Raw genomic sequence first — 12,575 nt, 5'->3', positions numbered from 1 at the left:
AGTGTTGGCTCGAACGCATTACAAAAAAACAGGTTCCTGGAATTAAATTACTTTTCTCTGTACGTTACACATTATTAATGAAATTTTGTAACTCCAGTGCTGTTAATACATGGTGCATTACCGTGTTAACCCAACTGCAGAATTACAACATCCACTAATCATCGTCAAATGCAACTCTCAATCTCGTAATAGATTAACTGCATTTTTCAACATGTTTTAGGAATAATCAGAATAAACTGAACACTGCTTATATGACCAATAAGAATATTAAAAAAAATAACTATTAAATGTTTAGCATTGAAACTATTGGTAAAAAGTGTCTACAGTGGAACCTCGGTTTTCGAACGGCTCTCAGTTCGAACAAATCTGAGTTCGACCAAAAATTTCGAGAAATTCTTGCTTCGCTGTTCGGTCAAAAATTCGGAGTTCGAACGCCGGTAATGCGTGAGTGCGTACGCTAGGGTGCGAGGCTGAGCGGCATACGGGTGTAGATTGCCCCCACCCCTCGTGACCAACTGTTATCACGTGCGCACTTGCCTCTTTTTGCTTTCGCTTTTTATATCGGTGAACGGAGTGTTTTAGCCCCTAACTATGCCTCCGAAGAAGGTCGGTGCAAGCAGGACAGGTGAAAAAAAACAAGTTGTTCGTACAACTATTGCCTTTAAGAAAGACATAATAGCTAAACATGAAAGAGGTGTGCGAGTTTCCGATCTTGCTAGGGAATACAGCATGCGCCTTCTGCTGACCACCACAAAGGTAAGAAATCCTATTCATAATTCTTTTCTTTATCTCTTTTTTTTTTTTTACACGTTCGTGTTAGCGTAATCTTTCGTACGGAAGATTACGATAACGCGAACGTACGATTAGCCTGGGTTAGCTCTATGATTATGTTGAACATTCAGGTATACATTCAGAATGTTGGAACTGTGCCCAAAATTCAGGGTGTTGGAACGTAGCCCCCTTTCCAATGAAGCGCTAGCCACTTGTGGTGCAAAATTACTTGTAAACGACCTGATTTTTTTATTTTTACACGTTCATGTTAGCGTAATCTTTCGTACGGAAGATTACGATAATGCGAACGTAGGATTAGCCTGGGTTAGCTTCATGTTTACGTTAAACATTCATGGTAAACATTCAGGGTGTTGGAACAGATTAAAACGATTTACATTATTTTTAATGGGAAAAATGATTTCGGTGATTGAACAAATCGGTCCTCAAACAGGGTTCTGGAACGGATTATGATCGAGAACCGAGGTTCCACTGTACTTGATATATAATGTTACCAACTCATAACTTTATTCATATTTAGGTGTTTGTGAACCAGCAGCCCAAGAAAGTAGGAATGAAACTCGAAGTAGAATTTATAAAATTCACATATGTCAAAAATGTATTATTTTGAATCATAATTATGTCAAACAACATTTTAATTTAGGGAAGTACAAGTAAAACTATTGTGAGCTTTGTAATTGATTTTGTAGGGAGCGTCTTTTCCCATTTACATGTATATTCCACTTCTGTTTGCTCTTCTTAAGGAAAAGATACCACTGGCTTTGACGCTTCTTGTGAACAATAGCATTAAATGCATTACGAAATACCTCTACATGTAGTGTCATCAATATGGCATTGAGCTAAACCACCAAAGAAGGACCATGACCACAATGGACGTGTCATTGAAGCTTTAATTTCCTTTTTTTGGATGGTGAAAACGGCAACAGTAGAATACAATGCATTGAGACAATGTGCCGATAAGTTTGAGAAAATGAAGTGATACTCTTTACATCTGTCTGAACTATTACCAGATGTAGTTGTTTATACATCAAATCAACTATGCCTTGTTAATCCTTCAACATGGATGCAATGGATTGGACATGCAACAGTCCTGTCACCCATTGTCTGAATCTCTGTTCGAGTTGAGCTGGTGGAACCGGGAGGGACTCGAGAAACCCGGAAGTAGTATTATTTCCCTACACTTTTTAATATAAAGCTTGAATAAACATAATATAAATATGTACAATAATTAATAATCAACTTATATTCGTTTTTAGCCTTGTATTACATTTTAAACACAGTTATTTATTTAAGAAAAGCTGTTGCCACAAGGGAAGCACACTACAATTGTGGATACTATTTTCTGGACTTTTGCCTCATTTACCAGAGGTATGTATCTTTTGGATTTAAAATTGTGCAACATTTGCAGGTTTAATTTATTTCAGTTTGTTTGCTGTTGTTTGAAGTTCCAACTGATTGCATCATCTAATTTATTTAGCTTCAATAAAGTCTAGAACGCTTACAGACAGCATGTGGCGGATCACAGTGGACTGTGTTTGTTATGGTGGCAAGTGTGTATTGAGATGCCGACAATTAATGTTTCCTATTTTGTCCGCTTTCTAGCATTTTTTATTCACTTCAGGTTGATTTTTTGTTCGCCAGCATTGGGTACGTTTACATGCGATTGAAATCGGACCAGTATTCTGGTTATTTAAAGTCATGTGAAGTCGTGCAACAATCCGGCCGTAGTTCGGCCACAATTAGATAAAAAGGGTTTGGGTTACCTGTTTCATTTTTTGAATACCCGTGCATGAATTCACATTTGTTTACTTGTACTTTTGATTGTGCATGAGCAGTTTTTCATCCAGGATATCTCATTGGTGACAAAAATAACTGTGGACTTGTTGTACAACTCAGGCCTACGCACTAAATAACTCTCATGTCTATTAGTTGATTTCCCCAGGACATTACGATTTTATTTTCTGCCCACACAACCAAAATGCCTCAATTGTATCCATTCATATATAGTGTTAATCCATGCTTCTGGCTCGCAATCTACAAGCACAACTTGTAAATACATGAGACGCAAAATGTCAATGATTATGTTAAGGCCAGCAAAGAAGCCCTTGCTGGCCACCAGAGTACACCACAGCTGACCATATCCTTCAAGTTGTCTGGTCTCCCCTCAACTCACTGAATGTTTTTGAAGACTGTGTTACAAACTGATTGATAAGTTCATGGGTGTAAAAGACAAAACTGAGATGAGCTGTAGACGTTCAAGTTAGCATCTCAAGTGTTGGGGCAGTTGAAGCACACAGGCTCGAATGTCAGTAACAGCTGCTGGTACTTTGCCCATTCTTTCCCAATGTTGAGTGACACCGTTAAACCTGTGCACAAGTCCAGACTCACTGTAGTCTTCCTGGCAGTACCCTCCCAGGATATAGAAATTTTCCTCCAAAATGGCTGAGGCCGCACCCACTTGAGGTACAGGCAGTGGCGCAAGGCTTGTCCAAGAATTGTCAGCGGAATCGTAAACTTCGCAGGAGAGCTGGTCGGTGTAATATTTCCTCAGATTACAGATGCCACCCGCTACATAAAGGCGACCTCGTAGTGCCTCCATGCAGTGCTGGGCTCGGTCTTCAGTCATTTTTGCCATTTGGGTGCTTCCCGACTTAGGTTCATACACAGACAAGGACGCAACACAAACATACTGAGAGTCGAAACCTCCAGAGACAAATATCTTTCCATCGAGGACTGCAGTGGCATGTCCACTTAGCGGATGCTCCAGTGGATGAACAAAGCTGAGAAAATAGAAAAAGAGAATGAGACAGGAGAAGAAACCGAACTAAGCTAATATCTTACTCTAAACTCACCTCCAGGAGTCAGCCTCAGTGTTGTACATCTCCACACTGTTTAAATTAGAATTTAGCTGTTTATCACCTGCAATTGCATAAAGCTGGCCTTGATGCACCACTACTGAGAAGTTACTCCGACATTCTTGCATGTCAGTGCACCTCTTCCAGAGGTCTCGCTCGGGGTCATAGCTAGCATGATAAGGGACAAATATAAGCAAAGGACCACATTCCATGCATGTGTGCATCATCATATATACCTGTATGTCGATTTCATGACATTGTCGTTGGCATAAAAGTCGCATCCCCCAACCACAAACAACCGTCCACAGAGGGTTGCAACTGCGTGTCTGAACTTTGGCCTATCTGGAATGTCCCCCAATTGCTTCCACTCGATGTCCTTCACCAGGCCTATACCAGAGCGTAGGGAATTTACAAACCACATTTCCCTACTTGGTATGCGTTGACCCACATCTGGATCCAGCCTGTCTCCACCAACAAGAACCAGGCAGTCTTTGGGTTGCCTCACCCGGCAGTGCTCCTGAGCTGAGAGGCTGGATGCAAAGTCCTTAAACGCTGCAGTATAGAGCTGTAAGTCTGTGGTTTCCATGCGCAAATTAATGGCCCTAACCTGAAGACCACAAAGTGCAAGACGTTGTCAGTCATGGCCTCTTACGCACCTTTGGAGATCACTCACCTCCCTAAATTCTCTGAAGGTCATGAGAGGGAAGCGAACCCCTTGCATTAGCTTGGCTGCCTGCTCCAGCCGCTGCTCAGGATCTGCATCCATCCAGAAAACTACTGCTCGAAACACAACCAGCTCAGCTGTCACACTGAGAGCATCGCTGCTGATAAAATCCAGAAGCTTCTCAGCTTTAAGGTCCAAAAACTTTTCAGTACCAGACACATCTAAAAAGTTTCGCAGGACATAGTCATTGGCTTCCTCAAGGAGATCTGTCATCCCATAAGCTTCGGCAAAAGAAGCCACGTCCAAGCAGGAATTGGCTCCCATTTCTTGTTTCATGAAGAGCAGAGAAAGCGAAACAGCTGACTGAAACTGGAACTGCAGTCCTGTGCAGGCAAGTTCAAACACACAGTCCCAGTTCACAGAGAGGGTTCCACAGTAGCAGAAGTCAATCAAAACTGCCATCTCTTTAATTGTTTTTAAATGAAGGTCAACGCGGGCTTGACGAGACTCCCTCATCCCGCTGGTGAACATGCCACGGAAGTAATCACTGCTCGCTGCTAGGATCACTCTGTGGACTGTGAGAAAATGTTGTTTCTGTTAGTCTGAGCCAAAGAAACTAGAAGAATAATTAATAATTACTAGTTTAGAATACAAACCACGGAATAAAGTTCCACTCACGTCCAAAAGGACATCACAGCCAAGTCCATCCGCCCACAGCTGTTCTACAGAACAAAGGGTACTTCTCATCTCCTCTTCAGCAGATATTTGTCTATTTTCAGGAGCTGCATTTGCTCTCACAGTTAGGTCACAGAGAGACAACACTCTCGGAACTTCGAGTGCACGAGCTGCCGCCACAATTTGAGTAAGAGCGTCAAACGTTTGAAGCTCCCCGGAATAGGCAAATTGGATAATCGCCCGAAGCCCACATGGATGCACATCTGAACCTAGAATCAGACACCACTGGTGGGAAGCAAACCCCTCCTCATTCCATGTTTGGCTTTCTCTACTCACACTCGCCCTAATGAAACCGCTAACAGCAGCAAGGATAGAAGAATGAACATGGAAGCTGCTCCCGTCCTCTGTGATCAAGGTCAGATCTGTGAGAATACGCCGGTCGAGAAAATCCCTTAGAACTGTGAATATTTCTAGAGGAAAGCTTTCACTCCTGTACATACGAATATGATCCACATGCCTATCAACCGCCCTGAACTCTAAACCACCAATGTCAGTCTTCTGGCTTGTCAGTCCCAACCTGGAGTCATTGAAGGCCATGATTCTTCTTAGCTCGTGCTGGTCTTGCTCAACACCTTTCCTTCCTTTCCCTAGAACTTGTTTCCTCTTTTCCTTGTCCTTCCTCCACTGCTCCTCCCAATCCGCTGGAAGGCCGCTACCGCTCGCCTCCATGTGAATTCCACAAAGCAACGTTTAAAATATAAAATGAACCGTCCCCTGTAACTGTCTCCTCTCTGTGTGTGGCTCAAAAAAGGCTGCACGCACTCTGGCTGGACGGTAGCAAGTTGCTATTCTAAGCGTGGCTGTCACTCCGATTCACATTCACACCAAGTTGGCACAATCCAAACTTTGCATGACCCTTCGAAGCCAAGAGCTGGGAGTTACTTTTTAGAAAACACTTGAACTTCACTTTCCCGCTCTGAAAAAAATCGAACCGATCATGCAAAGATCATATTGAAGTCTGCAGCTATAGCACAAAATTATCAGACGAGGTTTTGTAAATGGTGTATGATGAAGCAGGATGTGTGTTTCGACTGATGCAATCTTTTGGTTTTCGCCACATATATGGATCATGCAATTGTTTTCAGCTTAGTTTAGTGTTAGTGCACCACTCCAAAAGCAACAAGATCTGATGATAATGAGATTAATGCTGTTTGAATTACCTCTCTGAGATTGACAAGCAAAAGGAAAGAATATGAAATGTGTGGAGGTACTGTTTGTGCTCTTGAACAGGAGGTTAAGCAAAAAAAAACTTCAAACAAAGTCATCTCAGACGACAATATGGTTCTCTTGCTTTTTAATGATGAGCTGAGATTTGTTGTTACTTGAACCCTCAACATATTCAATGTCCTTTTCAGTTTTGAAAGCAAACAGCAAAATGGGTGCATGATGAGAAAGGTGGGTTTTGCTTAAAATTTAACAAACAATATCGTATTGCAGCAGGAGCCCATTAAAAATATTTTTGTGTCCGCTGTACAGTTAGGCAGAGGGAAGAAAAGCTACTGGACTAGTTATCGGCTTAAAGAGTGATAAGAATAATAGAGGAAATACCAGAGTCAAAATTAATTTAACAATTAGGCGGAAATTTAATGAACAATAGACAAGACAATAGACAACATTTAACAAATTATAGTCATACAAATATACACTTTACCAGTATTGTATGAGGAGCCCCACCTTTGCGGGATTTAAAAATGGACACTTAGACCTGTGCCAGAGTGGGCGTACGTCTGCATGTAATAAAATCCACGTTCGAGAAGGACGGGGGCTCTTTTGTCTTTCTTCCCGGTGTTCTGTCCTTTTTCTGGCTGGGGTTTCGGCCCCTTCTTGGCCTTATGCCCATCTTTTTCTTTTTCTTTGTCTTTGCAAGTGTAAGGGCTCATGTTCGACCCGCGCAATGTTCTCTAAATAAGTCTTATTCAGACTAAACAACGGAGTCTTTATTGCCTCATCCACATGTTCGATTACTATCCAAAAGGAGTTGAACCAGTTCCCGTTTGCACTCGAGAAAATACACCTCAATACCAGAAAATAGGCTTGAAAAAATTGGAAATGCATAGTTGCAATTAAATTATACTGCATGTGGTAACTGTTCTGCCTTTGAGAATTATAGAATGGTCTTCATGTGCTCTCATGTGGTTAACATATCAAATATTTTTTGCTAAAAGCTTAGCTTTGAATGTACATTTATATTTAGCAATCTAATTGGAGTTTTTTGCTTTTTTTGTTTTGTTTTACAACAACCTTATGAGTGTAATGGTTGAGGCCATTGTCCGAAGAAAAGGCAACTACAAAAAGAAGTCTGGGTGTTCGGGATCATTTACCTCACGTTGAGGTTTTTGAGTTTTTCCTTGCCTTCGTGTAGGTTTTAGGTCAGGGGATGGTGTAATAATAGTCTGCAGTTTGCAATAATCTGTGGTCTGTGCAGCCCTTTGAGACTCAATACAAATAAACATGACTTGACATTGTTCGCTAGCTGTCTAGCTAGGGAAAAGAAGATACTTCAGAGTGAGCGCAGCATAGTCACTTATGAATGAATTTACTGATTTTAGCGGTGAAACGAGATATAATGATGTAAATGTATGTTCTATGAAATCGTTTTTTTTTATTTAAATGCATTTATTTCTTATGTAACCCTAGCTCTGATTGTAGTTTTAATGCCATGCACCTTATAGTCCTGTGCGCCTTATGTATGAAAAATATATCACAAATGACTATTTTTGGGTGGTGCGCCTTATAGTGAGAAAGTTACGGTAAATGACAAGATGATATAAATTTAATTACTTTTTTTCCCTCTAAGTTTTGGTCTCTGCTTGTAAAACAGCCAATAGAGGGTAGCAAATGCTGGCTTCGATCACTGTCCCAAGTACTGATTCTTTGAAATAATACTGGTATCTACACTGATATCCAAAACCTTTCAGTAGAGTAAAATTTCCATAATATGATTTTAAAATTGATGACATTTTAGGCCAAAAACGAAGAAAGAAGATGATGAGTCGAGTTTGAACAGCAATTTGAGACTTCTTGTGATTAAGGGCTATACAAATAAACAGGACTTGACTTGTAAATTCTGTGTTATTCTTCTGGTTCAAGACTTGCCAAAGTTTTCAGTTCTGGCTGGTCCAATTCTTTGGCCGTCGCATCGCTGTCTTCCGACCTCATGCCTCGGAAGGGTTTCGCCAGTTTGATAGAGAGTGTTTGCAGCACCGAGGTGTCTTCACGCGACGAGCTGCTTCGTCCGCTGCGGGTAAAAGTGGATGTGCTCCTGCTCTCGGAGTAAGTGGCCTCAAAGAGCTTTCCCATGAAGCTGAGGCCGGCCTGGCGGATGTGAGAGCTGCCGGCAAAGACGTACAAGACGGGGTTGACGGCGCTACTGAAGTAGGCGAAGGCGGTGACGTTGGGGCGAGCCACCAGGGCAGCCTTCTCCGTCGGTTTGCTACCCTGCAATAGGCCAATCACCTGAAGAAGAGGAGCGGGGTGTTAATGACCCTTGCAGTTAAGACTAAGGCTGCAACGATTAATCGACATTATTGACAAAAAAAACATCATAGACGTCATCGACAATTAATTCCATTGTCGACTATAGTCGTCAGACACGTTTTTCCAACAGTGGCTCATGTAAAATGTTTCTGTCATAAGCTGTAACATACATTAAGTACATGTACCAAAACTTCTGAAGTTTTGAAGCATTATATCCTGGATAAGGCAAATAAAGAGACTACAGACGCTGTCCTACTTACGACCAAGATTTGTTCCGGACAAGTTTAATTTGTTCGGAAGTTGCTTCAGTGCTATAGTTTGTTTGTTTAAGGTTTGTATAAGTATGTTTAAGGCTTGTATAAGTAACCTGTATTGTTTTGTACTAGAAAATGCACATTTCATAAAACAATATGCTCTACAAAAGATAAATTTGAGTTTCAATTACTTTGGAAGATGAGCTTCAAGAGGTCCTTCTCCCTGGTAGAGAGTGGCCGAAAAAAAGCGTTCCGTCCATTGTATCAACCGCATCAAGCTTTCTTATTCCACTTTCATTTAAAAAGAAACGGCTCGTCTCTTCTTTACACTTCACACCAACCACATTGAATGGATGCACTAGATAATTAACAATAAAAACGTCAATGTTCTTAACGTGCTAAAGATACAGTACACGTAGTACTGTATGTTTACACAAGAACTACAAAGTAGAGGCTGGATTTCTTCTTCGGGGGTGGATGCTGGATGACCTTTACAGCAATGTCCGGATATTTTTCGACATCCCGAAAAAAGTGTTCGTATCTAGCGATTTACTCAAGTCGAATGGTCGTAAGTAGGGGAGCGTCGGTACTTGCAAAGTTTGGAAAGCATCATCATAGCGCATCATAGCAGTACCTCCGTGATACATGAACATTTAAAGAGAAAGCACATCAGACAGTCAAACAAAACAGAGTTTGACTTGCCTCGGTAAGATTCAAGTAACGTTCAAGCCAATACCTTTTCTTAACATACATTGTACATATCATACGCATGTATTTTGCTATAAAAGGGAGCTTGAGCATTATGCCAGACTGTGCCTGACAAACGTATTTGAAATTAAATGCATGCAGTCCGGAGAAAAAACATCAGATGATTAAATGTTAACAACGGCAAATGTCAGTTGTTAAAATCGAGAATGAATATGTTATTTTGTTACAGACTTTGCAGTGACCCCTGAATGTACTTCACAAAATGCTCATCAATTATTTGTTTCATTTACTGTGGCTAATGATTGGTTTACAGGAATTTACAAAATATTTATTTGCCTGTTCCTAAAAAATGGACAAAAGTTTAGTTATAGATTTAAGTCTCTACTGACCTAGCACTGTGCCTAATCGGTTTTGGTGTAGGTATTTACATTTACGTTTGTGAGGAAATTATAGTTTGATTACAGTTTGAATGTGTCATTGTATGCTTGCATCATTATATGTACCTGAATGAAGCCAAAGATTATATCCAGGGGTTGTTTGTCCTTTGTTACAATTGTATCAGCTTAGGTAGTTAATTTTCCTTCAGAGATGGTGCTCGCCTGTCTAACCCCCTGAAAATGTGCGTCTCCTCCCCATCTATCCTTCCTTAGAAATACACAGCATCATTGTTTAGGCTTACTGTAAATAATTAGCTTCTCTCTCTTCAGGAGGGCTAATCTTTATCTTCCAAGGATAATTGAGCAGCTGGCTGGATACTTTAACTTTCGTTTTTCATTTATTATGATAGTGTGACACCTAGTGACCAGTATTATATCGGTTCATGTAATCATGTGATCTTCTTTAAGCCAAACAGATGTGTTTTTTTACGCCTGTGTTTTTAAAAAATGAGCCAGTAGTTATCGGATATGTGTGATTCCTCTCTGAGCTGATCTTGGAAGCAGATCTAAGGGACAGCTCAGTTGGAATGTGCTTCCGATGAAAGAGCTACTCCACTCAATCTCCGACTCAGAGTGTGTTTCCTTCTCCCTTCAATACAATCTCAAGTTTTAACCTTGACAATATTTTGGTAAAAAAACTGCAGTACGTTTATTAAATGATGATGATTTTTCACGAAACCTATTTTCTTTGTTTATTAATTAAATCAACTTCTTGCAAACTTCAAACAGCCAGTCACTGTAATAATAGTCGTTTGTTTCAGCCCCTCTTAAAATATTGAAAAGATTCACCTCGATTATGTTGACGATGTGATAGGGCATCCAGAAAACGGCAAAAGCGCAGATTATCATCAGGATCAGCCGGCTACCTTTGCTACGCCGTTGGAACATAGCGCTCTGAAGGCGACAGATGACGGACGAGTAACAGGTGTTGATGAGGGAGAAGGGTACCAGGCAGCCCATGATGGTCTCAAAGGTGTACTGAAAGACCCGATGACCCACACTTCCCCAGTGGTACGGCACGCAAAATCTCAACGAGACATTGTTCGGGAAAACTTTCCTCAGATTGCTACAAATCCAAGAGAAAGCAAAGCTGTAATCAAGTCACTTCGCACTATCCAAGTGCATGCAGGACTTACCTGCGGTAGAAAGGCATCGGAAGAGATAGGAAGAACGCAGAGATCCAGACTGCCAGGAGTAGAATCAGAAGGGATCGCTTAGTTCGCATCCTCTGGGATATGAACGGCCTCGTGACGGCTAGCCACCGATCCATGCTCATCAGGAGGATGAGGTAGATGGACACGTACATGTTGACACTGCACAAGTAATGCACCAGCTTGCACGCCGCCGAGCCAAACAGCCATCCCTGACCGTTGGCGAGGTAATGCAGGAAGATCGGTGCTGTGAGCAGCACCAAAGCGTCAGCCAGAGCCAGGTTGAGTACCAACAAGCACGTCACAGAGCGCTTCCGGACACGGCAAACCACCGACCAAACCACAAAGAGGTTCCCGGGGAAGCCCAGTGCGAAGGCCGAGGTCAAGATGGCAATGCCGACCTTGGCCGAGGTGCTGACGGGCAGCGAGAAGGTGGCTGTGCTATTAGAAGCCATGGTATAATCCACTGAACGCAGTGACTTAAACTTGAGCCTGCAAGCTTTTGTAGACGGCACAGGAAACAGGATATGTTGAATTAACAGCTGGAAAGTTGTTCTCTGTTGAAGTCATGTTACAACAGCAGCGTTTCACAATAGCGCACTGGGACAAGGTAAGCAATAAGAAGGACATCTTTCATGTAGAGTGAAAGATTTGGCAGAAGACTGTTTATTTCAGGTGTTTTTTTCCTTACTTGGCAGGTAACAAGAAAAATAATCCTTAAAATAAACTCTACTGTCAAATCTCACAGATAGCGTATATTTTTGCTCATTGGAGACATAATTTTTCATGTTTCAGTTTAAAAAACATCTGCTCCATCGGATATTTTTGGCCACCTGAGGTATTTCTTTCTTATTTTAGTAGAGCTAATTTGGTAAAATAAGATAGTCTATTTAAAAGAATCCAAATTATCTTCCAAGTAAGAAAAATTTACAATTTTGCTGTGTATTGTTGAGATAATATCAAGTCAAGAACGTTTTTAGGCATGGGTCGCACTCAATTTACCAGGTTTTCCCCAAAAATCAATGTTAAAACATTCCACTGTAAAAAATGAAGAAAGAAAGAATGAGGAAGTTAGGAGCGGAAGAAACTAAGAAAGAAAAAAAAAAGAAAGAACACAAACACAATATTAAAAATTAGTAACAAAACATAGAAATTAACTAGTAATAAATAAAACAGAAATTCAGAACATAAAGACTTCTGAAACTACAAATGTGAGTGAAAAATGTATTATTATCCCAATTTAAATGTGTGAATTAGCACTGTTTAACCTTTAACTTTTAAAACTGTGATGAACACGGCTTCTTGCAAAATAATTTTATTATAACATCAAATCCTATCTGCAATTTAGTGGCTGAAAGCGGCAGCAACAATGCAATTCAGGCTCCTGCGACACCAACCATGACTTGATATCTAAAATACATTCGAAAAGGGTATCAATCGGACATCAGTGGACATGGCAATGTATATTAGGTTTCAACTGTGTAATTATTGAAATGACTCTATGT

At 40.9% G+C, this 12,575-nt stretch overlaps 2 protein-coding genes across 2 annotated transcripts; both read right to left on the bottom strand.

Annotated features, from left to right (window-relative positions):
* Positions 1-3,049: 3,049 nt before the first annotated feature.
* LOC148356660 (kelch-like protein 33) lies at positions 3,050-5,712 on the bottom strand. Its single transcript, XM_088347618.1, has 5 exons — positions 4,965-5,712; positions 4,318-4,883; positions 3,881-4,251; positions 3,642-3,812; positions 3,050-3,569 (listed from the first exon to the last, which is right to left on the bottom strand). Exons 1-5 carry the CDS (start codon positions 5,710-5,712, stop codon positions 3,050-3,052), a joined length of 2,376 nt encoding a protein of 791 aa, XP_088203744.1.
* An 882-nt stretch (positions 5,713-6,594) lies between these two features.
* Positions 6,595-11,525, bottom strand: ltb4r (leukotriene B4 receptor). The gene is made up of 3 exons (XM_088347571.1): positions 11,056-11,525; positions 10,709-10,985; positions 6,595-8,499 (listed from the first exon to the last, which is right to left on the bottom strand). The coding sequence occupies exons 1-3, from the start codon at positions 11,523-11,525 to the stop codon at positions 8,116-8,118; spliced, it is 1,131 nt and encodes a 376-aa protein (XP_088203697.1). The 3' UTR covers positions 6,595-8,115.
* Between the last annotated feature and the right edge of the window lie 1,050 nt (positions 11,526-12,575).

This window comes from Urocampus carinirostris, chromosome 11 (assembly GCF_059441175.1).
Source record: "Urocampus carinirostris isolate Australia breed hairy pipefish chromosome 11, RoL_Ucar_1.0, whole genome shotgun sequence".
In the NCBI taxonomy this organism is placed as follows: Eukaryota; Metazoa; Chordata; class Actinopteri; order Syngnathiformes; family Syngnathidae; genus Urocampus; species Urocampus carinirostris.
This window is presented reverse-complemented; position numbering and strand designations above follow the sequence as displayed.

What these genes read in the sequence shown, in the direction of transcription:
- ltb4r (XM_088347571.1), bottom strand. Translation starts at nt 11,525, where the DNA reads ATGGCTTCTAATAGCACAGCCACCTTCTCGCTGCCCGTCAGCACCTCG. An exon ending in CCGATGCCTTTCTACCGCAG is followed by an intron (nt 10,986 to 11,055) that starts GTAAGTCCTGCA and finishes TTGGATTTGTAG; the next exon opens with CAATCTGAGGAAAGTTTTCC. An exon ending in ACATCGTCAACATAATCGAG is followed by an intron (nt 8,500 to 10,708) that starts GTGAATCTTTTC and finishes CCTCTTCTTCAG; the next exon opens with GTGATTGGCCTATTGCAGGG.
- LOC148356660 (XM_088347618.1), bottom strand. Translation starts at nt 5,712, where the DNA reads ATGGAGGCGAGCGGTAGCGGCCTTCCAGCGGATTGGGAGGAGCAGTGG. An exon ending in GAGTGGAACTTTATTCCGTG is followed by an intron (nt 4,884 to 4,964) that starts GTTTGTATTCTA and finishes ATTTTCTCACAG; the next exon opens with TCCACAGAGTGATCCTAGCA. An exon ending in GTCATGAAATCGACATACAG is followed by an intron (nt 3,813 to 3,880) that starts GTATATATGATG and finishes TTATCATGCTAG; the next exon opens with CTATGACCCCGAGCGAGACC.